At 42.0% G+C, this 27,601-nt stretch overlaps 1 protein-coding gene across 1 annotated transcript in view; it reads left to right on the top strand.

Annotated features, from left to right (window-relative positions):
• The first annotated feature begins 484 nt into the window (after positions 1 to 484).
• The window catches only part of LOC142962666 (ecto-NOX disulfide-thiol exchanger 2-like), a 148,958-nt gene continuing 121,841 nt past the window's right edge, over positions 485 to 27,601 (top strand). The window contains exons 1-2 of the mRNA XM_076103262.1: positions 485 to 506; positions 2,762 to 2,824. Coding sequence (XP_075959377.1) covers positions 485 to 506; positions 2,762 to 2,824 — 85 coding nt within the window. The remainder of the gene's footprint in view (positions 507 to 2,761; positions 2,825 to 27,601) is intronic.

Below are 27,601 nucleotides of genomic sequence, written 5' to 3'. Positions count from 1 at the left end.
TGCAAGTCATTTCACTCCATGGTCCATTGCACCCATGGGAATATTAACACCCACTACAATTTGTAACACGGCTGCCTTCAAATTAAAAGCCCAATATATTTTAATGATGAAGAAAAGTAAGTAAGCATTCCGGGCAGGTGTACATAAAGGTCCTCTCTGAAGAGACAATGTTAACTGTCGTTATTAAACCCCCCCTTGTGTCATTTGAAGCTTAAAAATCATATCAATTGTGGTACAATCCGGGAAGAAATGAGTACCTGAGCATCACCGTGGGGTTTATTTTGAAAGTCTTTACCGGAAGTTATTTTAAACCGCTTCACCATCCTGACAGCAGCAGTGAGCGTGCTGCGGATGAGCAGGTGAGAACCGTAACGAGATCACCGTGTTTTCCACCGCACCGTAAAGAAACTCCTCGACTTCAGGAATTAATATCTGAGAGACGTTATCTTCGGAGGGACCGTTTCCAGATCTGCGACAGCGGACAATGTTTCTGCTGCAGTACGCCGGTAAGGCTGAAGCAACTTCACAGCATCACACAGAAAGACACGTTACGTTAACGGGAAAAACGTGTTAAAAGTGTGTCAGCATCCGGTACTAAATGCGGACTTTATAGAGACTTCAGTGTATTGAATTGAACCCCCCCCCCCCCTTAAGATGACATTGTGTTGTTGGGGAACACAACTGTTTATTTGTATGTTATCTAACATCGATATAACATTTCTTTTTTTTTGACTCATTCATTAATAATAATATTAATAATAATAATTTAATAATAATTTAGTGCAATTTAGAATCATTCCTATCAACTAATATTACTTCAACCTTTCTACAACAATCTACCGTATTTGTCTTAGTAAATAGTGAGTAAGCAGTGATCTAACCCCTGCTATTTATTTATGTATTTATTGACATTTAGATGTGTTTCTTTTGAAAGGCTGTGTTTAAACTTGCTCCATGATATGTAGGCTAAAAGTTACCATCCCTGTGAAACTTTTTACTACAGGATTAACAAACTTCCGTTCGTAATGACATTCATGTTGCTCATTTGACTTTATAATGTCGTTTATCCCTTTTCACATCCCGTGAGCGATGGGGGAACTTGGGGGACGTGTGAATTAACTGTTGAGAAATCATTTGATTTGGCTTGGATCGGGATAAACAAAGTTCATTTTCTCAGACTCTCCAGCCACGAATCTGATGAGCGAGCATGGCTCGGGGATCCCAAACTTTCACTCTTTTTCTGGAACTAACCTGTATTCCATTTTTTTTTCTCAGACAGTCCTGAATTGGTTATTTGTAACCAACTAGGTAGTGATGGGCACTGACATTTATTTTTTCTGGAGGGTGTACCAAGCTGGGCAAATTTTAACTAGTGACCAAACCGTTGAATTACATCACGTGATTCCAAAACAATATTTTTCCCATTGACTTAAATTGGGAAAGAGACATCTGTAAATCAGCGAATAAATGTCTTTCCCCCGGTAAATCAACTTCCCAATATAAACACTTGATAGCCCTTATCTAAATAATTATGTCCTAAAAATGATCAATCCCAGAACCTCCCACCAACAGTCTTACAGTACTTTGTTCATACACTTTGTTCACCGTTCCAGCTGCCTCCAGTTGACTTAACTGTGATTTATTTACTCCAGGTCGCTCACAGCCTCGTCTAATGATGGATAAGTGCTCATAATTTGATGATTATTTCCCCAAGCTACTAGCCAGCCAAGTGTTGAGAATATGCGAGCAAACCTTTTCGGTGGGAGAAGCTCTGTACACACAGCTGTGCAGTTTAGTCGGTCATTCTGCTGACCCGTTGTAAGCTCTGATGTTTGTGGAGTTTATTATTCATCTTGATAACGAGTTCTGTTCAGCCTGTGGAAACGTATAGTGTCTTCTTAGGCTCTGGGGGGGGAGCTTTGTCAAATTAGGGATATCTCACTTTGGGCTTGGAGACGACACGTTTTAGGCAAGGCCTGAAATTTCATTTTCTTCAGTGCCTTCTGCACTAAGTATTTTAAGGAATAACGTTTCTTAGATAATGTAGACATCATTTAGGGTAAAGAAAGCATGCATGGTAAATTTCACCACGGATTTGCGAGGGGAGCCCTATTTTTCGGAAGAATATGGGGCGTTCACATGCATGTTAATGCACGCCTGCCTTCGTACGGAAGTAAGACACGGGAACTTTACTTGGATCTTGCCGCTGTAGTTTATTTATGGTTAACCTCGACACCTATATTGTACATTTACTCCCACTTGACATCTTTACTGCTAATTTCTCCTCTGCTTTGATGAGCTTCTCTCTCTCTCCCTCCCCTTTGACACACTTGGAGTATAGTTATCCCTTCAGTCATCATTGATACATGAGGTAGTCGGTGAAGTTGATACAGTAACTCTGCGAAACTTGGTGTGTACATCAAAACAAATAAAGCTTTAGCTCATGCAAGACTCTTTCAAATGTGTAGCTCTATCTACTCGCCCGCCAACCGTCTAGACGTGTCTTTCTGTTGTGCTTTTTCGCCGTCAGCCAAAGTGCCGGATGGCCTGACGATTTTACCCGCCACTGTCCACAATTAACCTGCATTTGGCGGCTGGCGGGTGTTAATTTCAGACCCTGGTACTCGGGACTTAAATTCAGCATATCTCTGCCTCTGTTGATTTGATTTTGACCATTATTTTCTGGACGTGTCTCTTGAAATTTTTTTTTTTCAATTTCAAAAAAACAATGTTTTATGTTGATGTTTCCTGACTCCCGTAGCGATGGAACAAAGTCTTCCCCACTCCCAAGAATGTGATGGGCGACATCCTTGCATCCATCACTATAAGTGGAGGCTGAGTGGCCTCAGGAGCAACCATGGTTGAGTTAAGGTCCATCATTCCCTGTGACAGCCATTTACCTCCACCCTGCAACCGATCCTCTCTCTGATCAATGAGTAGGACATTGTTGGATTGCCGTCAGCGGGGAGGGGCTGTCGGAGAGGTTTCAGAGAAATATTGAGAGATTGAGAGCGAGAGACGGAGAGAAACGACTGGATACCTAATTTGTTTTGATTTTTGCGGCAGCCCCAGGATAGTGGTGCGAGCGCAGCTAAATTAAAGCACAACCGAATGCGGAGTGAGATATTGTAGAGTGTGGGGAGATTTGTCAGCTTTAGGGAAAAAAATCTCCCTTTTAAATGAGGAAACGTAACCTCAGTTTTGCTAACAATTCAGCAGTAAGTGTGCGTCTAGTAAGAAAAAAATGGCTGTGGGGAAAAGAGGCAGCATAATGAAATGTGAAAATATGAGTCGGAGATAAAGGAAGCTCCCCTTCTGTGAGTACCTCTGGCAATATCACTGTTTGGGAATGGAGGATTCAGGAGGGTTCGCGGCTGAAAGGCAGAGATGCTCAGCTCTGGTTGACTGGTTGTGGATCATTCAGCAGCGCCTCGAAGGCCCAGGAAGACACGGAGTCTACTGGCTGTTTAACTCCTCCGCTGGGTTTCTTTAGCTTCGAGTAGCTCTTCATCTCTTTCTGTGGTCCACAGTCTATGAAGCGTTGTGCCAAAGGGTGAAGCTAAATAAATGATGCTTTCAAACTGTGTGCTTTAGCCCTCACTACTTTTCCTTATTGTCTCCAATGTATGTCTCCGAGACACAGATGAGCCCCGCCTTGGTATAGCCTCGTCACTGTAGAGCTGGTGTAAAGAGGTGTTCTAAGAGAATTGACCACAAACCATCACGAATGAAACCTAAACATATTGAATTTCCTGATTTGTGTGCCGTTAGTGAGTGGGCAGAATATAGGGCTTTCAACGAATTTTCTAAATTCCACTATATATTCAATTAACAGGAGATCAAGCTGAACGAGCAAGCCTTTCATTTACGTCACGTAAACAAAACCATGTACCTAACCTATGTACTTAGAAAACACACGTTTTATATTGTAATATTTACTGGAAATAACATCCAATACAGCCAACAGCAAGTTGGAAACTTTCAGCTCCCTGACCATCTTCTTCCAGACAGCTGCCACTTCATGTAAGTCTTTGTAGTGAAATGAGGAGGTATCGTATCTTCTCATTTCAACGTCACCTATCGAACATTCCTTGTACTTTGCGGCACTTTAAAAGCAAGCGACAGGAACAAAGGGCATCTGACAAAAGCTCACCTCAAAAACTATTCGAACGCCATATTATATCAGCCCAGTGGTAGCCAACATGTTTAATAGCTTGCAGGTTGTAGGAAATTTGGGGTTTAGAAGTGTGTTTTAAGAAATTATAATAGAAGTGTTTAATGATTCATAATTAAGAAATCATAATTAGAAGTATGTTGGAATACATAATTAGAAGATTCATAATTAGAAGTGTTTTAGAATTTGTAGTTAGAAGTGTATCTTAGTAGAATTGTAGCACCTTAATATTTGCTTGTGAAACTTGTGAAGGTTTTTGCCAAAAGTTGCAAATCCTAATCTTTATATAGAATGTTTACCAAAGAAGTGTTAAGCCATAAAAGACAGTCATTGAATGTATTAAACTGTGAAGAATAGCCAAGGGAAAGTCAGACTTCTAGACAGACATTTGCAGGTTGTGCCCGCGCGAGGGTTTTCGGAAGCCTGACGCCAGGAGGAGGCAACCGAAATTAGCCAATAGGAATTAAGATGGCCAAAAGGGAGGGGATTTCAAACTGTAAGAGGAAGTGCTGGAAAGGTATTCACTCTCTTCCTACTCGGCTCTCAGCGTGGAAGCATCTGTGTTTTCAGGCTGAGTCGCGAGTGAATAGCTTTTCCGCGCGGATCATATTATTATATATTTTGTTAGTAGTGTACTTCATTCTGTAATTGTATTAGCTTCAGTAGGATTAAATACTTTTAATTGTAAACCAGTTTATGGTAGATTTATTAAGAAGCAACTCTACTGTAAAATAACAGTGGAGCGTGCTCTCCGGCCTTCTCTCGGTGGGGGAGATTCAACCCTCCACAAGGTTTAATGAGCGGCTGTATTGACGGGTGACTCTCAGCCGAATGCGTCCGTGGTTTACTGGTACTGACGGCATGCTGTTGTTAACAGGAACAGAACGTGTAGGTGACCTCGTAAAATCCTCCAATTTCAAATACGCAACCGAGCATGAAACAACCATACATTTTGATGCTGGTAACTGTCTAGAGCTGGCCTAGTCATCTGGATGGCCGGAGCAAATACTGGGCCAACACTGAAGGTATCTGCATGTTCTCTTTCTGATATCGGAGCATAAGAAAATGACAGCTTTCAGTGAGTCCTACTGTGCAGATCTCTGCCCTGATTTTCAGCGTAGTACTCTGAAATCACCTGAATGTCTGGTGAATGGTCAGCATAGGTAAGTCTATTTGCTTTTCTGTTCATTGCTATTACTTTTAAGTCTATTTCAAGTAACTCACTTTAACTTCCCTTTTGCCGTGTCCGACTCTCCACAGTCTATCTCGGCTCAGCTGTTAGTGGGTTTCCCCCTCAAGGCAGAGGGTAATTATTCAAAGCAGAATCTGAGGAATATCTCAGAACCCAAAAGACTTGTGAAGAAAGCAGAGCCTTCAAAATTCGGTTCTCGAGGATACATTTTCATAATGCATTTTATGCATGTGAAAGCAGCGTTGATGAAAGCAGTTTGAACCCTTTTTGCATCTAATTAAAGACGGGCTTCTCTATTGAGCGGGCAACCTGACAGGGAGCTGAAGGGAATCACTAAACAGCTCTTCTTATCTTGTTAAAGTCTGTCAGAGACGCATCAATAGAAACCTTATTCCTGTGACATTGTCCTCATTTAAATGTGCAAAAACAGTTTAAAGAAAACATGTTTATTTTGGTTATAGCAGCTGGTTTGGCACTGAATGAGTTTGTAATTTTCGCTCTGCCCCTCTTGTATTTGAGCACCTCATGCATGTTTGATGTACTGCTTTACACCCACAAAAGCAATTGTTTGGAAAATTGTTTTTTTTCTCCTTTTTGCAGGGAGGTGCAAGAAATGTCCTTGTTACAGCGAGAGAGACACTTTTACATCTGCAATTTGGCGCATAATGGTGCTTTTCGACAATTACTACCACCGCAGTGGACAGCTTTCCTGGCTGACAGTGGGCGGTGTGAGAGGCTGTGATTGCATCGGTGTACTGTGGTCTCATGTTGCTACAAAATTTTCAACAAGTACTACATCATCATCCAGATTCTCCTGGTTTCGCGTTACCCTCCGTGGCTCATTGCGGTAGGGTGCTGTAACAGTAGCGATGGTGCTAATTAGACAGGAAATAAACGGAAGTAATCAACAATCGATGAAGGTAAGTTGGCAACCGTTCCCTCGTCATTGTTGATAACACCTGTGTTTTTGCAGAAAGCTTTGAAGGGCTGTAATCAACTTCATATGAAAAAGAAAGTCGCCACAGAAGAGAAGCATAGACATCTGCTGATTGCAGTTCCGCGCTAAAAGGTTTGCTGTGGATAAGATTTCTGAGCTAACGCGCCGAGTTTGGACAGGTTTCTGAAATCTCTTTAGCCGCACGAAGGCAAGGTACCTGTCACCGCTGCAAAGTCTCAATATTTAGCACATCATAATGAATGAATGGAGCTTATTTACTTTGCATGTAAATTGTTGAGCAGGTGGAAGCCATTTTTATTTATTCTTTTGTGCCTGTCATCTGAAGCATTTTTAAAAGACAGGGTGGAAAAAAGAGAATAACACTTTTATACTTCACCAATTGTCACGCTCTCCCAGTGGAATTTAGATGCAAATAATGGAGACACTAAAGTAAATGGAGGTAATATATTATGCTCTAACAATTGCTGTTGTGATTTGACAGTCCTTTTGGAGCATCAATAAATGGTATAATATTTTTTCATTTGGGCAAACTGGAAAAATTGGAGACACCCTCTTCTATAGACTGGTAAGTTATTCATCCAACGAGTGAATAACTATAAGGGTAAATAATGAAAGCAATAATGGAAAGTGAGACATTCAGATGAATAGCTCTGAGGGGCCTTACGATATAACAATCGTTGTTGCTATCCCAGTTCATTATATCTTATATGATTAGAGAAAACGCTACATGGGTGGAATTTTAAATTCATTCCTACCGTGGATCGTAACGCTGTTATTTTTACCTTTACAACCAGATTACATTAAGTGACCCGTAAAATACAACCCACTCTACAGTACATTGTAAAGCACAAGTTATAAATCCTAATCAATGCTACCTTTTGTGATCATAACAGTAGATCGGCACCTTTTGTGACACTGTCGAAAGCATTTTGCTCGCTGTGTATTTTGCCATGAGGAACCTTTCAGCTCTTCTTAATCCATAATCACAAAGCCAGTATAGAAAAACATGACGTCTTAAACTTGAATCTATAGATTGAAAGAGAAATGAAGTGAAAATGGCAATTCGGTCTGGGGCCCTGTTTCCCCAAAATCAGCAACATTTGAGCTGTGATTTTCAAAATGTTCTTCTCTCAATTTGACACATTCCAACAATTAAAACGGACACTTGCAACACGGTCATTAGCATGTGAGAGCCTGGTGGGATTCAAATTCATCTGCAGCTTATGAGCAACAAACGTTTGAGAAATGTGACGCTGCCAACAAGTCCCCCTGATAATCACTCTACAAGTCTCGCTTCATTTTTCAGTGAATGAGTGTTTCGATTTTATTTCCCTCTGATGTCTGTGTTTGAATATCTTTTGTGTCTATCAGATTGTTCTTTGTTGGCTGGCCTGTTCTTCCAGATGAGGCGTTCGACACCTAAGTGGGATTTTTTTTTACCAGCAGCAGAATCAGTTCATTGGAAGCGCAGTGTGAAGGATTGTGCGGTTGAACATCGTGAGTGTCAGCAGAATCTGCACAAACTTGGCAGCCTCGAGGTGTTTTTTGGATCGGCTCCGGTGCTCTCTGGGGCTCCAACACCTGATTGATGGAGCTGTTTGTTCCTAATCGCTTCAGAGATAAAGTACCATGCAAGGAACGTTGAAATTGGAACTAAGGACTCAGTAGCAGCAGGTGCAGGAGCCGCAACCAGAGTTTGTGCAATAACTTCACATTGTGTCATCGCCTCATACTGTTTCTCCCCGCGGTTTGTTTTTATTGGGTAATGGCTGTTGTTTTAGCCCGCCACTGATGTTCACATGTCTGTGTTTGCCCTAAACTCCATCTTTGGTCTGATTGTTCAGCTTTGTGATGTTTTGGAGGTTCACCAGTGATATGGGGGGGGGGGGGGGGGAACTTATCTAATTCAACAGATGAGTCCATTTCAGTGAAGCTGGTATCAGTTCAGTTGCAGAGTTTGCCTGGTAAATCAATATGTGAAAGGATTGCCCATCCAGAAATGTTTTGTGTGCAAACTAACGAGGTTCAAAGCGGCGAGGGAAGATAGAATAATTGATTAATTGCTCATTAATAATTCATCATAGGTTTGGTTAAAAAAAGAGAGAAAATGTGGAAATGGTGGAAATGAGAAGACGCGACAGGAGGAGATGGAAGAAGCTGGATTAGTGTGTTCACCAGAAAGCAGCTCTGTGATTACACCTCAGGAGATTTCTCATTTCTGGTCTCACCCATCATCTTGAAAAAGAAGCCGTCCCTCTGCTACATCAATATCAGGAATCGCCTCAGCCCGTCAGCATGAGCCTCTGCGTGGTAGGAAGAACAGACTGATGGATGGAAGTAAACGTCAGGCCTCCTGTTGACTCTGCTGTTTTAAAAAAAGATACGAAAAACCTGAACACTTCTCCCTCCTCTTGGTGTCTCCGCCTTTTTAAATAGAGGTGCAAAGGGAAACTGTTCTGTGTCGCTGTGAAGTGAACGGTCGCGTTCACTTCACAGCGACCTCTTTCAGGGGACAAAGCGATGCTGAGATTTTGCTGCGATTCTGGCATTTTTCTCTTTCCGCCAAATGCCAGGATAAACAATTGGAAAGAGCACAACAAAGGCGATGATGGATTACCGTAAGGATGAAGTACACTACGCCAGATTGTGCCTGAGCCCACCGCTGCTGTGCAGTGGGTGGATTCTACTGTCTGAGTGGGACCATATGGGCACTAGCAGCTGCTTTAAACTGTAAATGCAAATTAGTCAAATTTACTAGCAAAGCGTAACCAATACTGGATTGGGGTTGATATGACATAGATATTTTAGAGATTAGAAACGACAGGAATATTTTGCAGTGTTTTATTTTTTATTTTTACATGAACACGTGTATGGATTAATCAAGATATACAAACAGAATTCCCCAGTTTATGTAATGGTACAAGGTCTCTCATCTCCTGCTTATTCTTAATTATAGCTTTATATTTCAAATATATTTCTTTTGTATCTGTCGAATATATTTCTTATATTTTTATCCAAAGCGTTTGTTGTAAACAGTTGTGACAACCGAATGGATGTTTCATGCAGAATTGAATGGTGCCATATATATTAAATACCTAAGAGTCGGTCTACTCCTCTCTAATTTTATGTGATGGATTTACAGACAGTGTTGTTTATACTACATGCCTTTTCCTGAAGACATTGATATGTCGGAACATTTTCCCTGCGGAGACGATGGCGGAACACTGAGGCTGTGGTTCAATGGTTTGGCCCCGGAAGAAGCGGCTTCCTCTGAGATTGTTCGTCTGAAAAGCAGCCATGTCTCCAAGATAATAGACATGGGATGCCTTGAGGGGCGTCGATTGCAGCTCGAGGATGAACAGGGACATGAACACTTGCATGACACAGAAAGGGCTTGAACATTGAAAAACAAACCATAATGCCGAGGGAGAGGATTCAAACTTCTGAACCAAACACATTATCAATAGTGTGGCTACAGCCCTCTGGGTGCAGGGTGACTCTTGTCCTTCAGGGCAGTCTGGCACTGAATGAATAATCCTGACACGCTCCATTGAATGAGAGGATTTTTATTTTCCTCCTGGAATCACCATGGAAGGGTTGTTTTGTGGAATCAGATTGATTCATTTTTTAAATACTGAAATATGGAGGAACCGTGGTAATTTTCCATCTACCGGAGGGGGCTTTTCTGGGAATTATATATTGGAATTTTGCCCCGTTTTCTGTAAACATTCTCACTTTGACAGAGCCTTACTATGCAGACCCTCTCATAAACACAGAAGAAGCTCTATCTCATGTCATATCGTCACATAAGAGTGGTGATGAAGGGTTCCCTGTGTGAGCTCAAAAGGAGCCCTGTACCTGGGTGTTTACCGCACAGAGCTCGGCCAGAGTCGGAACGCCTGCTGTTTGGACAACTTTGTGGATTTTCTGTGCGTTCAGCACATCTCACTGACCAAAATTGGTTTGGGTGCTTTTTTAAGTCTTCTTGTGGAATGGATTGTGGTCAGCATTTACAAGGAAGTGATACATCACCGGTGTAACACTTCAAGAGGGAAGCAAACGGCACCCATTTGAGCTGTTAATGCATTGCTCTGTCTACTTCTGACCAGTGAAATGCACTTTTCAGTCAGCAGTATGCCCAGACATCCGTCACTCAGGCGTTCTCTCTGTCACGGCAAAATGTCTCCTCGCTTTCTGTTATTCCTGACACGCTCTAATTTGCTTGCTCTCTTGGTGAATCATCACAGAATGAGGAGTTGTTTGCTTTTGTCGCAGTGTCTATAGCTCTGTTTATGATCATTCTTTTTCTTCGATTGTGTTTTATCATGGGTTTATCACATAGGACACAAACTGCACAACATGCAGTTTGGTAAACATGTTGCAGTCTTTCAGCCGCAAGTGTGTAATACTCAGACAGGTTTCTAGCCCAGAAATTGGTCACTAATGATGATGCGGCATCCTTTAAAGTTACTTCCACTCTATGCAGACTCCGTTGGATAAAACACCTGTCATTTGGAGTGCCTCAGTGGTCAGCACTACAAAACAGTCAAACATTTACTTCATTATTAACCCAAAAGTGTTTCTCTGAGATACCCTTTTAAAACCTCTACCAGAGAAGGTGATAACATAAAGATGGAAGCAACAGAAATCCAGTGAACGACATCGGCTCCTCTGGTTCCTGTCAGGCCTCATTTATTCACCTCTCATGCTTATGTGAGTCCTTGCAGCCTTCTCGCCGTGTGAATTCTCATCTACATTCACATCCCTCCTCCGCCTGTGGCCGTGCATCCAAACACCTTCCCCGGGGGGGTTTAGCTGTCTGCGTTTCGCTGCACCCGTCATTGATTTGGCCTCATCTGTGAGCTGAGGAGACCTCTACCTGGGTCAGCCCAATCGGAATCCCTCTTTAGGCTGCAGACTGTAGGTCTCAAACAGTTCAGATGCTCCCTCTGATTATTTTCGCATCCTGAGGAAATAAAAAAAAAAAACACAGTGTGATAAAATAAAATTACTCTTTTACTGTATGTGGAGAAACTGTCAATATCTTCCTCAGTGCTCTTGGCCTTTTGGCAAGACCTTCACAAGCTCAGCAGGAAGTGAGATGGCGCAAACAGCAACATCAAAGCTCTGACGTCATCTGTTGCTAAGAAGTCAAACTGATAAAAACACGCCATTCCTTTGTATTGAACATGCATTTAATTAGATGAATCATAACAGACTGAAATAGAGCTAAAAATGATCTATTTAACATTTTCCAGAGGCAGATATAACGAACAACGACACACACACTCAGTCACAGTGGGGTTCTGTCCTTTTCCTCCTCTTGTCCTTCCTCCTCTCCCTACTACACTTATGTCCTTTTTTTATTTCACCGCATTGGGCATTTTACATCAAACTGGCCTGACCATGGCCTCCTGCAGGTGATAGATCCCCACAGGATCTGAGTCCTCATCGCTGGATTCCTATCATTTCACCAGTCCCTTTTGATGGATGTGCTTTCCACCCCTCTATATCTTTTGGTGTGACAGCGTATGCTAAGTGACAGTAACACTAGAATACAGTTTGCTCCTTAATTTTCACTATGCCTGTGAAAGTCTCTCCAAGCAGACCTTGGAGTCCTTGCTCCCTTAGGAGCATCACAGCTGCAGTGGACAGCTTCCTCTGTGCTGCAGCTCCGGTGGAGATAATCTCCCTGTCAGCAGCCTGTCTCTTTCCCAGATGTCAACTGAAGCCAACTGTTGTGCACCTTCACTTTGCACTCCCACAGTGCTGTCAGCAAACGCTTAGCTCATTTTCTGTGCCACTGGTTTTTAGCATATTATCGCATGCCAAACTCCTGTGCATACATTTGTGCAGCTCGGTGTGAGGGGCCGTGAATGCAGAAAGGTGTGAATGTGTTTAATGACCACTCGATGTAGGCCCCATGTGTTGCAATTGAAATTGAAGAGAACCATCCTTAGATGAGAAGATGCGCTAGCTATCCGCTCTGTGTGTGCACTGAAAAAACAATCGGGTCTTCTTCCACAGCCCTGGCTCTGTAAACGGGAAACAAACGAGGTCGATCGGACCGAGCCACACAACACTATTCCAGTCAGGACAGGGGAAAGGCCATTGATGGAGAAAGAGAAACTTTAGAGGGACTGTAGCCTCTGTATTTTCTGTTTTTCGTATTAAAATGACACGTTTGTTCTCATGACCCATAGATGATTTTGATGGAGTAATGATGCAGCTGACTGACATTATGGCACTGAACACACCCATTACAGAGAGGAAACTAATTGGATTCACAAATCAGCCGACAGCTCCAGGTTTATAGCGGCAATGGACTTTATGGGTAATATTTCAGGGCAGTTTGTCAAAGGTAGTTTGTAGGTTGCGAGGAACGGGCACAGGAGAGAGCACCAGGGGAGCATCGGCATTTATTTCTTATCTTTTGTAGAGCCCTTTTCTGAGCAAAACCCACTGGTGAACAATGAGTCACTATGATACCACTCAGCCCCAAAGAACTAAGCACATTGCCTTCAAAAGCATGCATCATTGCAGTCAACGATGCATGCTTTTGAAGGCAATTAAACCTTTGACTTATTGTCTGAAATGAAGACCACTTGACTTGACCAGGCAAAGTCATTTCCGATGGGTTTTTACCAAATCCTCTTGAATCAAAGTACATTAAAAAAACGGCCTTAATTGACTCATTTGTTTCGATGAAATTACAAATATGCCACAGGATCTCCGAAATCATTTACCCCTCTTCTTGTTGTACTGCAACAACAAGCTTTGGTCACTGACAAGGACAGAGCTGGGAGGATGAAAGACATCAAGAGGAATGTCATCCACAGAGGTTTTCTTTACTTCATAAAAGCGGAGGCCATCTGAGCAGAATGAAGAGGTCGGAGCATATGGCCTGGCACAGTATGAGATGACCCCTTTCTCACTCCATCTCTGTCTGTTGTGCTCTTTATTATGGCATAGTGATCGGGCTGTTCTTGCTGCCAGAGAAACACTGTTATTGCATCTCCCGGTTCACGGGAGAAGAAAGTAGCTGAAGAGTCCGCCTGCATCTTCTCAGACATTCCCCCGAATCCTTTGTCTCTCTGAGCTGCTGATACCGGGCCAAACAAGAGCCACCAAAGCAGGGGTGAATGAGGATTAATTGATTTCTGTAGGTGCAGAGGGCGATACCAGCGGCCTGCTTCCCCATTGAGATTCCATATGCTGGTTGAAACCTGTTCCTTTTCTGCCGACAAGCTGGCTTGAGCATGTTTTGCAAGAGCTCCAGAGCAGCACACAGTAGCTCGCCTACCAGCGGAACAAGCAATTAAATCTGCAAACATCTAAATGAAGTATAAGATTGCAGTGTTGCTGTTATTGAAAGACAACCCCAAGATGCTTCAAGAACATCTGCAGAGACTTGGTCTGAAGCTCGATTCAATGAATTCAGTTTTTCTATTTGTTTGTTTTCTCTGTTCAAGGAATCTGTATGCTTGAGTGTAGTGAGGCCTTGAGGGCACTGCTTTGCTTACTTGGTCAACTTTCTGCTGTGTTTTCCCTTTTTCAATTTCTGCTTGTCCTTGCAGTGAAGATTGGTTTGTGACAGTTCCAAGATAAATTGCTTATGCCCCGTGGAACATATTTTATTTTGCTATGTCCAGTATATCATGCCAATAAATCAACAGTATGTGTGTAACCTCCCCGGTGGTTGCCAGCCCAGCTTCGGGTGTGCCAGATTTGGTCAACAGCTGAATGATAAATTCCCTTTCTGAAGGCCACAGGAATATGTGGGTGTTGCCGGGCTGATTTATTAAAGACAAAACAGATTGTGAGTGGAGGAGTTTCGTTACTGATGGGGTCGAGAATGATATCTGCCATTGCCGCTGGCAGATATGGAGGGGGTGATGTCACTGTAGGTGTGCACGGGGGTCGCCTGATTGGATGAACTGTTGAAGCCGAAAGCAAATACAGCGGCATACGAACGGCAACCAGATCGCTCCCTCCGGAGGGATTTGCACTCCAAGCAAAATCATTTTGCCTCCATAAACGGAGTCAAACAATCTCTTCATCCATACTAATCTCCACACACTAACGTCTCTTTATCAGTTCTACAACAGCATTGAGCACAGGCCTAAATCCTATTTCCCAGTGGTGTCTATGTATGCATCCTTGCCAACAGTAATTCAGTTCTTAATGTTAAAGTCAGAGGAGAGGATTCATTTAATTAATTGGATATAAACTTTATCTATAGCACCAACATAATTGGATGATTTGGACACTCTGCTATGTCCCTGGCACATTTCTGCTCAGTCAATAAAATATTTAAGGCTGCAGATTGTTTCAGTTCAGCTTGATCATGTAACGCTGTCCCTTGCATTCACATCAAAGCACTCATTAGTGAGACTCTACTTTTATCTCTGCACCGCATCTGCTTCATGGGCATATCTTTAGGGCACCCACATATACAAAGTACAGCAAATATATCCAGCTGTACTCGTAGTTCTATAAAGATGGTTGTGAGTACAGTAGACCCCCCCCCCCCCCCCACCACTGCAACGGTTGGCAGCACCAACATGTGAATGTGTAAAGTTCTACTCTACCAATTAAAATGCAAGTTCTGCATAGCTAGTTTTTCTGCGATAGACTTTTTTGCAAGTTTTCTCAACATGTTTGATGATAATGTGGAAACAAAGAGCCCCCTACTGTGTGAGAGAAGGAGAGTACAAGAGAGGAAGGGGGAGAACATGAACGATCAAGTCTAATTGTCGGTGGGACAAGATGGAGCCCTGCTCGCTAATTCTCACACATTTTCACTCCCAACTTAATATTGTAGTTTTGAATTGAAGCCTCGTATCTGTTACTCATATGGTACATCAGTATTCATACAGCTACATTCATTAAGCTCAGTGTTGATATACACTCTCACACACACACACACACACACACATCGTCCTGCAGATGACCTTCCTCATGCCATATGCTTGTGTGTTTATTGTAATGGCTGTACTGGAAAGCGTACTGCTGAGATGGTGACAGCTTCACATCAATCACCTACAGTAGGAATGAGCGTGTTGTATTGTTTTGATAAGTTAAATGTACTGGTCCCCTGAACGCATGTCTCTCCATCTTTTAGCCTTCTAAAATGCAACGAGGAGGAAAAGGAGAGAAAGAGTTGGTGGAGGACGAGCAAAGGATGTAGCGTACTTGGTGGTGTACTCCGCCGTATGGTCGCACACTGGCTTGTAAACTCCCACCATGCAATCTGGCCGATTGCTGGCAGCCGGAGAGCTGTTGGTTGTCCTTGCTTTTGCTGTGGATGGATAGTTTAACTTTTTGGGAAATATGTCTATCCGCTTTTTTGTCCAAAGTTAGATGAGAAGATCTGGCACACACACTAGTATGTGTCCCAAAATGTCAAACTAAACCTTTAAAGTTAGTTGCATGGGTCATATCATTTTTTCATATATTGTTTTATGACTTTAATGATAAAGATGTACTTTTTATAGATATTAAATGATTTAGCAGGTGATTGTCAGGCAGTTAGAAAAAGTGATTTGTGAGGTAGAACTCATTTTAAACTACATTTTATGTTAAAGCCACCACATCTAAACACGTAAAATCCTGCCCGCCCTGTTCATATATCAACTCCTTGCCAGAGTGCATCACCATTTTTAGACAATATGAGAGACTTTAACCTAACCTTTTTATAGCATAAACCTGCTCTGTATCTAAACTTTCCATGAAGAAGTGGAACCAGAAAGGAACAGAGCTCCAAAGGGGGAAACTATTGAACCAGTACATAATAAGAGGGACTGCCTCCAGAGTATAGCGGTGTTTAGAGACCAGCAGAACCACAGTGATTTATTACATCACCGATATTAAAAATGTTTGCCGTGTTTCCAGGTCATTTGCCCACTTTGGCTCTAAAAGAGGGCTTCTAACAAATAGCACGTAGCTTACATTGATCGCCGGTATCAATAATGAAGGATTTTCACTGTAGCTTATTAAATGTGCTGAAATTATTTCATGGAATTTCTGACAGTGATTTATGCAATACACTGTGTTGCAGCCGTATTACCTTCCTTGCTACCCTGAGGAAAGATGAGATGACTTTGAAGATCTTTTCACAGCCTCAATGTGATGACACACCATCATATCAATAGAAAGAATGCCTACTGTGCCTTAATGCAGTGGCAATGTGCCTTTAAGGCAGCAATAACCCTTTTCATTTACACTTGTGTGCACTATCTAGACTATTTCTTTCTGCAGGCTTTTTGTAGCGTGGCGGCAGATTTATTTTTCACCTTTACAGTGTTGTATTAATGTTCATATCTATTAACAATAGTTATTTGCTTTGAAAGGAACATGAACGTGAGTACACAGAATTATTAAAATAATCAAGAATGTTTAACGCAGGTGCATCACAAATCATTTTTTCTCCCACACACGCCCAGACACACATACAGTAGTTCATACAAGATTACAATACATTGAGTACAACCAAGTGGGCTACTTTCCTAGCAATGCCATAGAAAAAAGATTGCCAGACTGTTTGGATTACATTTGCATGGTAATATACTGCATCAGGGTACATTGAAGAAGTTGGAAGAGCTGCCTCCTTTAAGACAGTACTCTAACCTTCATGGTGTACTCACATTGTGCTTTTGCACACTCCTTGATCATCATCATCATCACTGATCATATTTTAACAATATTTCCTTGGCTCCAGGTGATCCGCCAAATTAGTTGTTTGCAAAAGTCTCCAGATCTGCTCAGACCACTGACCGTATATAAGAAGTGGACGTAGTCATCGTGACGTCACCCATTGGTTTGTGGACGGCCGTTTTGAAACCTTGAGTTCGCAGATTTCGCTGTCGCCATCTTGGATTACGGCCGTCGCCATGTTGTTTTTTGCAGCCAACGAACGTGAGTGACCATATTTGGAATGCGGAAAAGGTACGTAGAGACAGCGGATACGTCTCTAATAGCGGCAGCAACCTGTCAATCACAGTAAGCCCGCCCTAAAGCATACTCCGCTTTATCGTCTATTTTACTGTAAATGGGACCATAATTTACTAAATGAACATCATTCTCTATTGAAGAAGACTTTAAACTAGCAATTGAGACCATAAACTAATGTTCATAATGTTTACTGAGGTAATAAATCAAGTGAGAAGTAGAGACATTTTCCCATAGACTTCCATACAATCAGACTTCTTTTTACAAGTGGAGTCGCCGCCCCCTGATGTCAGGAGAGAGAATCAAAGTTTTAAGACACCACGCGACACCACGCAGAACCGGAGGTTGCCGCTTGGTTCAGACCGCTTTTCTAGGGCGAATACATTTTCTATTTCAGGACTTTTCTCTGGCTTCACTTGTGTGAAAATGAGTTTACAAAACCTAAAACATTTGGAGCTTGGTTGTATTAATTGCATTTTTTTTTTTTTGCTTAATTGGTACATTTTGGACACGTTTTGACAACAACAATAATAATAAAATACATTAATAAATGACAATGAAATTTGGTCATGTTCCAGCTTCATGGGGAATGCCTATTTGATAAAAAGGCAGTATATTCTGGCACATAGCTTGTTGTTTTCTCTCCTCTTATCTCTCTGTATGAAAACATAATTAATGGTGGTGAGGCAGGGGAGCCCTCAAGCCATTAATAGAATGGATTCAGCTTGTTTACCCAACTTACTCCTTGTCCTGTACCTCCTTAATGAGGATGTGGGCAAGGGCAAGCCATCGCCGTAGTTATCAGACATTTGGGGCTGTGGCATCCGTCACAATCTCCTTGTAGACAATCCCAAATCTCTAGAGTGGGGTAATGATCATGGTGTAAATATGATGGCATGCAGTAAGCATCTCTGTGGGCCAGAAGCTGTAGTGTAATGACAGAAATACTCTCCATTAGGATTAGCTTTGACACGGTACTATAATTACATTTTCATAATTGCTTTGTTCGAATTAAACGAACATAAAATTCCTCAAGGAATAAACATTTTGAGTGGAGTTCATTTAAAAATATTTGTATTGTTTTAGAGAACTACACAAAGATGTGTTTGCCGTCCAAGTAAAACAACAGAAAGGCACTGGTTTATTCAGTCATATTGATATAGTTATTCACTCAGAACTTTTTCGACAAGTGACGAGTTTGTTTCCAGATTGCCATCAACTCCTCCAGGATTGTGCAGGTAGACAGACCAGTGCTGAGACCAGAGATGTGCCCAGGGCAGACTTGCTCCTGTTGGGAGTTTGCTGTTCAAATCCCACCGCAGAGAGCAACTAGCTGACAAAAGCCTTTGAAGAGATGAGCTGTCAGACGCCTAGACTACCTTACATTAACGCTTCCACGCATCACAAAGACCGGAGACTTCACAGACCATTGAATCCAAACAATATGAGGAAGAGAAAGAGGGCATCGTCTTACTCTTAAGTGTGGTGTGTAAGCCACTGTATGCACATTACAAGTGAATTACAGCTATATCAGAGCATAATACGTGGGTGGTAACCTGGATGTTAGGGGGGTGGGTTTTCTGTCCGAATCTGTAACCAACTGGGAAAAATATATGTGGAGAAAGAATCCCCCCCTCGGGGGTCACCACTGAGATATTCTCGAGGAAAGTTACTTTGCCTGTCTCTCTGTCGCCTGTGGAGTTGCTCATTGGGCGGTAATAGGAGAGAGTAATTGCTCCGGGCAAATCCCAGTTGTGGAAGCCTATCATTACGCCGTATAGCTATAACTATACTTACCATAGGTGGGAACCACAGGCTTTGTGGAAAAGAAGCCTTCAAGCATTAATATGTTCATGTAAAACTCACAAGCTGCTTTTTGCATTCAGGGCTTGATTTTCTTCTATTCACATACTCACAAATACAGCTCTTTTATGTCTTCAGTGCATTTTGAAAGACGTAGGTCAATTAATTATTTTTATATTATTTTACATGTGATAAATATTAAAACACTGGTATGAATAGTTCACAAGGTGTGTCAGTATTTTGAGATACAGCAAACCACCTCATCTAAACACTCAACTCCTTTGGCTGATTAAACGAATGCATTATGTTTGAGCTCAATCGACTGTTATTAAAATATAATTTTCTCAGTGAGTACTTTGTATATTTGACAAAATTTAGACTCTGTAAACATTGAACCATTTAAAATTGACCTAACATCCAAAACTTTTCTGCTGCTTCTAATACCTTTCTGTGTTTTGGGGACATAAAAACAAGATGAAATTCAGCCTTAACTGCTCCTTTTTTGAAAATCTAATAACCAAAAATGATGAGAATCTCAAAGTAATTGGCTCCCTGGGTCACTGCAGCAGGATGTTCTGGGCTGTGCTAAGTCAGGTGGCGTTCAGATCTTAAGCTGTCCGGCACAAATATAGAGTCGGACACTTTATCCGAGCTTTGTCGGAGCCTTGTGCCTCGCAGCAAACTTCTCATCGGCCCTCTCTTTAATTGGCTGAGACATTTGCCTCTTTCTCACCCGTTTTAAAATGTGTTATGTAGACTCTGGTCAGAGGACCTCGCACTGCGCCGCCTCTGGCGTTGGCTTGATTTGACGGCTCATCAAGGCAGGAGCGTGGTGGTTGGAGAGAAGAAGAGTCTATAAGGCAAGTGAGCTGAAACCCGACAAGCCCCCATACCATCTCCCTATTCAGATGCCTTTTTGTCACTGTTAATTATCTTGCTTTCCTGCTGCCGTGCCACTACAAAATAAAGAAGCAGGGGTTTGATGCCAACTGCTGCTCTTCGTTCGCGACAGCCTGAAGGGCCCAAAGCACTTTTTTCCCCAACTGTAGTCACTCAAATGAACAGTTTCACAGAAAACCAGGTCAATGTGCTATGACTGCCTCTAAGGAGCTGAAAAAACAACAACCAAGATGCTATTTTCCTCTCAGTCCAGAGTTAAGCAAACACATCTAAAGATTTTACACATTTAGAGACGTATGAAACATTTTTTCTTGGGCTTTATTCAGTAACGGTACAATAAACCTAACATCCCTTGCTGTGCCACTAGGGAGAGGGTTTCTCATGGGCTCGTTGCCATGTGTTGGCAGAGCTCCGTTGCTCCCGTGTTCGGTATTTCCTTTCACTTTGACGACTTTAACTACACGAAAATGAATAGACAAGCTGGTTAGAACCGCTGGTCCATTAGCCCATGCCATGAATCATTTAGCTCTCAGCGTCTTCATTTCATTTCTTTTTTTAATTGTTTTTTTTCTGACACTGTTAACAAATCTGTTATACCACCCACGTCGGATTATCATGATGGAATACTAGCATTGCACCAGAAGAGCCAGCAAGAAGAATACAGTGTAACACCGCTCAGTTGAATAGTCCCGGCAGCGGGTGAGACTATTAATAGTTTACATTACGGAGGCCATGATGTTGTTCTCTACATAGGAGGTGTGAAAAGAGGGGATCAGGTGTCAGAGGTGTCGTAAGAACAGCCAATGCTTATGGGCGTGCGCGCACGATTGGAGGATTAATGCCAGGCTGTTTGGCTTGTCCCCTCTCATGTTTTTGTTCTCTTTGGTGTTTCTCGAGTCCACATCTGGCTCCGTCTCATCAGGCATGCAGCTCTAAGGTGGATGGAGGCTCTGGTTTATAACGGCCATAAAATGACAGAGGGCACCAATGGAGGGCCTTCCCATGAATCACTGCTCCATTCATTTGCATTGACTATCATAACTCTCACAGAGCCATTTTAGAGCTTTGCTACAGGGCATGAGCGGGAAGGTACTTTATATTACAGTTCAGAGGATCAATTCCCTGATGAAGTTCTCCGAAGAACTCTCCACAAATATGAATCTGTGACTGGCTTTTCCTGAGACTCGGATTATTTTTCTCTTTTTTTTTTTATGGGTGTTTTGTTTTTTTAGCAACATATTCAGACAGTTATTTCAGTCCTTTCTCAAATAATCATCTTGCATGATTCAAATGTCCCTGTGTGATCTTTTCTGACTGAAAAGAGGTTAAGCTGCTTAAGCTCTCTTTTTTTATATCAACACAGTTGATAAAATGAGAAATAGGCCTCAAGTAATCCAAAGAATAATTAAAACTCTACAGCTCAGATTCCTGGGTTGAAGTAGTGCGCCTTTTAAGATGCTAAGTGCAGAATATTTTCATTAAAATATTACTGTAAATTATGTTTTCATGAAAAATTAACTGATTTTTTTTATTAGAAAGAATTTCTGCACTGAAGACTGTTGGGGGTTTTTCCTTTACTGTAATCCAGTGTAAAAGTTCCTGCGGCTGTTTATGACGATATCACTGAAAAATCCCTTCTAGTAAATCAGGAGGATTTATCCAGAAAACAATTGTAATGTGCTGTAGAAGTTAGAATTAATCATGAGAGATGCAGCGATCCGATTTGCCGGATTGGTATTTGTGCGGATACTGACCTTGTTAAAGGAGAACTCCAGCACGCCATCTTGGCAGTGACGACACAGTTTAATTTACAGTTTAAAGAGGTGGATTGTCGGTAAAGCACGTACGTCTGTTGTCATTGTCAACAGTGTGATTCCACTGTTGCTCCCTTTGTGTTTCAGTGGCTGGAGGTCAAATAAACTATATAGGAGGAGGGGGGGGGTTCAACGTGAAGGGTCTTCTTTGGGGTCAACACACAGAAATAGCCTCTACGCTATTTTCCAGCTGCTGTGGGACCGGTGTGTTACAAGGAGGGCTGTGAAGTATTTCGAAGGCTGAACATGTCTGGGTGTCAGTAGGGTCAGCCCCCCTCATAACACAAAGTCCTTGCTAATCTCTCTGCAATGTCTCCACATTTCAGTTGCACTGCACTGATGTACATTATCCCAGCTCCACAGCATGAGTACACTTTTGCAACCTTGCTTAACGTGGAGCTATTGGGCTGCTTTCTCCATTATTGAATAGATTTTAATAGATTTTTGCAAGGTTTTTGGCCCACTGTCTACAATTTGTACGAGCTACAGTATATCCTTCGGCTGAATTATTAAGCTTGAGTAAAACAACCCTGTTTTTCAACTCTAGATCCCTAGGCTTGTTCAAAGCACCCTGTTTTTTCTTAATTATGCAGGTGTGAACTGTCAGACTATCCTTGGCAGCCATTATCGTTTCAGTCAGTTCAATCACAGGGTGTGAGCCCCACAATCAAGTTTGGGGATATTGAAGGTGCAAAATGTTAGTGTTGCAAGGTCCTTTGTAATGTTAGCTGAATTAGCTTTGGATGGCTCGGTTGCTTTTTCGTCAGCCGTTAAATTGTAATCTATGGACAGGCTGATTATCCCTCTCCTCTACTGCATTAATGGTGTCTGTGACCGGGTCATTTCCTGTCTTGAAAGGTTGATTCTTTTCTTGCCATCCTGTGAGTGCGGCCATCAATTCAAATGCCATTTCTCTGGCTTGTGGTGAAATTGTGATAGATTTCCACGGTGAGGTCTGTTTTAAGCTCTTGCCCTTGTTATCCATCTTTATCCTCTTTTCCAAAAGCAAGAAATACAGCAAACCGCAGAGAATTCAAGCGTAAGTGGTCTCCATGGGTGTTTTTTTTTTTTTTTGTTGTTTTTTGGAGCGACCATACTGCATTTGAGCACAATTCCTCTAACGGGTCAAAATGACAACAGCAGGAAATGGGGGATAGCAGAGGAAGCATCCAATTCACTGTGGAGGAGAAGATTGGGAACTGGTGAAGCCGAAAGGTTCTGAGAATCCAAATGCATCATCAGTTTTGTTTGTGAGAGGTCTTCAGTTAAGAGACACAAGGAGACTGGGTCGGTCTTCGGACCTCATTTAAGCCCAAAAAGCAGACTGAGGATTACTTCTGCCTGTTGTCAGAATGAGCACTCTGACACCGACTGATGCAATGCGTAGTTCGTCCCCATTACTGCAGCCGCGACTGTCAAACTGACGTACTGGTTCTTTGTGTTTTGAAAAGTTGAGAACAGCAAGTCTGTGGACAAAGTGGACGACTATTCATCGAGGAAGCACTTTGTCCAGCAGCAGTTCTGATTCACTGTACGACGCGCCGCTTGGTTCATTTCTCTTTTGTTACAGAGTTACTTTGATTATGGTTCGGCTCGCTTTCTGTTCTCGCTGTCATGAAATGACTCACTGCTTTGCTTCAGCATGTATTCCTAAAAACAGATTCAGGGCATCTGAATTCATCAAATAAATGATTTGTGCATCCCAGTCTGTCCACACGAGGCAAGAGGACTGAGCTGCACTCACTGCTTATTTGGTTACCGAGTGACTGTTGAGGTCAACGCATTATCATTCATCTATTAACCTGCCGATTATTTGTTTCGATTAACCAATTCATTACTTGGTAGGTGGAACATATCCATCACTCCAAGAGCCGACATCTTTAATTGTCCAACCGACGGTTCAACATCCAAAGGTACACGAGCATACAATCATAATTAACAGAGAAAAGCAGAAAATCCTCCAATTTTTGAAAGAAATAACTATAATATTATTAATTAACAGAATACTAACTAATGGATTGATTGACTCATTGTTTCAGTTCTAAAACAAAAATGCTGTGAATTGTTTGCAACAATCTTCTTCTTACAGTGGATTCGTTTTCCCTTCATGCTTTTTAACTCACAGTGTGAAGTGAGGTAGTCAGAACAGGAAGTCAAGTGGTGGTGTAAAATAATAAACCCCTCTGAATTTGCCATGGCATCCCGGTTAGGTTTGCAGAACGGAAAGCTCATAGACTCGAAGGGAGTGACAAGCAGCCATCTGGCTATCCTTCTCCCAAAGCGTCCTCGCTAACCGCATACTGGAATAACTTTAAAGGAGAAAGCCTCTTCTTCTGACTTCTGACTTCGGCTTTTGGCACTAAAGCTCTCCCGTGTGTCGTCGCTCTGAGGTTATAAATCATTCAGATTCCATCATACGTAATCATCAGACTCGTGTGGGAAGAAAGGACTTAAGCTTATTGCACTTCCTGCCTGATTTGAAGAGAAATGCCATGAAGGGGTCCAGAGAGGCAGAGATGCTAAAGAGGGGGATTATTACTTTGGTAAAAGGAAAACACAAACAACAACAGCCAATGTGCTGGTGGCATGCTGCAGGCCGGGTCAGTCAAGCTCACAGGAATACTACTGGACTGTGTGGCGGTTTTTTGGCTGCTGTTGAAATTGTATGTCATGTTCTGCTTTCTGGCTCAGAAAGACTTTTTCCCGTACACACACACACACGACCTTTGTCAAAAACAAAACAAAAGACATGCTGTGAAACCAATCAACTTCAAACATATCAAGAAATGATGTCTGCAGTACACAGCTGCCAAAGATATGGTGCAAACATTGGAATTTGAGTCTTCTTGACTTCATATCTTTTGGTTTTGGACTGTTGGTTGGACAAAACAAGCAGTTTTTGAGGAAATGATGTTGGGTGATTTACTATTATTATTATTATTATGTAAAAACTTTTTTTTACTGTTTTTTGACAGACAAACAAAATCAAATACATCAACTTATTGTAAAATATACTTAAGTTGCAGTTCAAGACTTTATTTATATAATCATATATATATATATATATATATATATATATATATATAATAGAGCAATGACTTTGGAAAGCACTACAGCCTGTATACTATACAGTGTATATATCTACTGTATATATCCACCAGTCAGGCTGTAGTGCTCAGAGTGCTTTTCCTAAATCATTGCTCTATTACAGTATTGATATTTAGTATGGATCTTGATTGACATGCAAGTCAAGTTTTACAAGGCAAACAGAATAAGAAAGATGTCAATCAAGCAAGATGAAATCATCAGCCCACACAGCCCTGAGCAGAGTAATCAGCCAAAAAGACCTGTCAGTGTGTGCGTGTGTGTGTGTGTGTGTGGGAGTGTTGAGGGGCTTCACAGTTACATAATGGGATTTGTTTGGTATTGTCCATATCACTGGTGTATTTATTATGATGGATATCTTAGACGCTATTTGAAAATAACTTTCCATTTCTAAAGTGAACAAAATGTGCATTATATTTATTCTTATGTATGTCTTTTTCGATGTTTAAAATGTCATAGATGCCATGTGTTTGATGTGACAGAAACTGATGCAATGGAAAACAGTTGACACAGCAATACAGGGAGAATGAGAGAAAAAAGAGAAACCAGAGGTAGGGTTACATGGTGTGGTGGGTAATGCGAGAGATTTATGGTAATTCTAGTATTTTGTGCTAGCTTAGTGGATATTTGACATCTGTGGGCGACGTTTTTGCTTTACTGTATGCTGAATTGGAGACTATTTTAAATGAAGCCAACATTTTTAAAAGCTTGGAGCGTATTTTAAAAGCACAGTCTTTAAAGCAGAAGCGATACACTCTATGTTCCACTTAGAAATTGATTTTTACTGTTCTATGATAAATTGCCGGGACACCTGTTGTCCAACTAAGCTTGTGTCAGTAGGGATCTGCCAGCTTTCCATCATAAAGTGGTCATGACTTCTGTCTCCATCTGTTCTCTGCTCACTCCGTTGTTATAAGTAAGAGACTGAAACAATTGTTCTAAAGCAAACAATGAAGAAGCATTATTCCAGCAGCAGTATTTCCCCTTCGAGAGCGGCCAATGAAGAGACATCTGAGGAGAAATACACTGTGGATATTCAAACTTTACTTCTATTTCTCAGAATTACAAATTCACCCCATTATTGTCAATGATCACACTCACACAAAATGTGCACCAATCACCGGGCGGTGCTTTAATACATATCTATTCAAACATGCTGAATTTTACAGTCGTATTAAAAGAGAGTGGACGTCCTTCCCTTGAGTAGAATTATTGAGAGCAAAATGAATTTCATACTCTGTTCATATATGGAAAAAGTCGAGGAAGAAGAAACCACTTTGAGACAGAGAATTGAAGTGTTATGGAACAGAGTATGAAAATATAATATAGAAATTTATTTAACTTTACTTCAACTCACATTAAAGTTAAACCAAGAAAAATACAAAATTTTGAAAATTGTAATGTGGCTCCCCCAGGTCAGCCTGTTAGCTCTGTCAGCCTGTTAGCTCTGTCAGCGCTGTTAGCTCTGTCAGCGCTGTTAGCTCTGTCAGCGCTGTTAGCTCCGTTAGCTCTGTCAGCCTGTTAGCTCTGTCAGCACTGTTAGCTCTGTCAGCACTGTTAGCTCTGTCAGCCTGTTAGCTCCGTCAGCGCTGTTATCTCCGTCAGCGCTGTTAGCTCCGTTAGCTCTGTCAGCCTGTTAGCTCTGTCAGCACTGTTAGCTCTGTCAGCCTGTTAGCTCTGTCAGCGCTGTTAGCTCCGTCAGCGCTGTTTGCTCCGTCAGCGCTGTTAGCTCCGTCAGCGCTGTCAGCGCTGTTAGCTCTGTCAGCTCTGTTAGCTCCGTCAGCGCTGTTAGCTCTTTGGAGCCAGGTTTCTGCACATAGCTCCTCTGCTTCCCCAAGCCTCTCATTAACAAACACTCTTGAACACAAAAACCACATTGACTTCAGTGAGACGTCCCTTCCAACAGACTGCAAACGGCTTCACCCGCTATTAAACCAACAGCTGAGCTTTTTACCAGCCATTATCATAACAGCATCTGTGTAACGCTGACATGACATGCAGTAATAATGATGCAGCGCTTGTCCATACAGCCAAGGTCCCCTTGTTCCTTAGACTAATCGACTTCATCATGGCCAGAGAGGTATGACCATGTTCTTTATTATAGTCTAAAAATGGGAGAGGGGGCAGATGGGAAATAGTTTCAGACCGGGCTTAGACGGGACCTTTGGGACTCTAGAGCTTCGTGGGGGCTCTGAGAGGGTTCAGCCCTTTGGTTTTATTACCCCCTACCATGAGCTGCACTTCCATTAATTAAATCAGGCTTTTTGGCCATATTCAAAGGGCAGACGTCTGTGCACAGTTACACACGTCTACAAACTCACATGCTGCACACACACACATACAGATCATGACATCTACTGATTTTAACATGACCTTATCGGCTGCCATGTTACCGTTGAATGCACATCCACTAGCATATGGTGCAAAATGCAGTTGAGGGTTGGGGCTTTGACAGCAGGAAACAGATTACATGGCAAACCAAAGATTTATTAGTGGAGTTTAATGGAATAGAGATGAGTGAATGGAGGATTTAAATAAATTAACCTTCAGTGGATTCCCAGAGGCCCGGGGGGGTGACAGAAGGGGGCTGAGGAGGAATTTTCTCCTTGTCACCGATGTAATGAATACTGATGACACGATTCTGGCCAGAATGCACTCTGTTCTTGTTCAACCTGTAAGTAAACATGAGCCTGTGTGGATGGACA

The sequence above is a fragment of the Anarhichas minor genome, unplaced genomic scaffold (assembly GCF_050575085.1).
Source record: "Anarhichas minor isolate MPS153535 unplaced genomic scaffold, ASM5057508v1 ptg000028l, whole genome shotgun sequence".
Taxonomy (NCBI): domain Eukaryota; kingdom Metazoa; phylum Chordata; class Actinopteri; order Perciformes; family Anarhichadidae; genus Anarhichas; species Anarhichas minor.
Note: the sequence above shows the minus strand (reverse complement) of the source record. Positions and strands in the feature narration are given on the sequence as shown.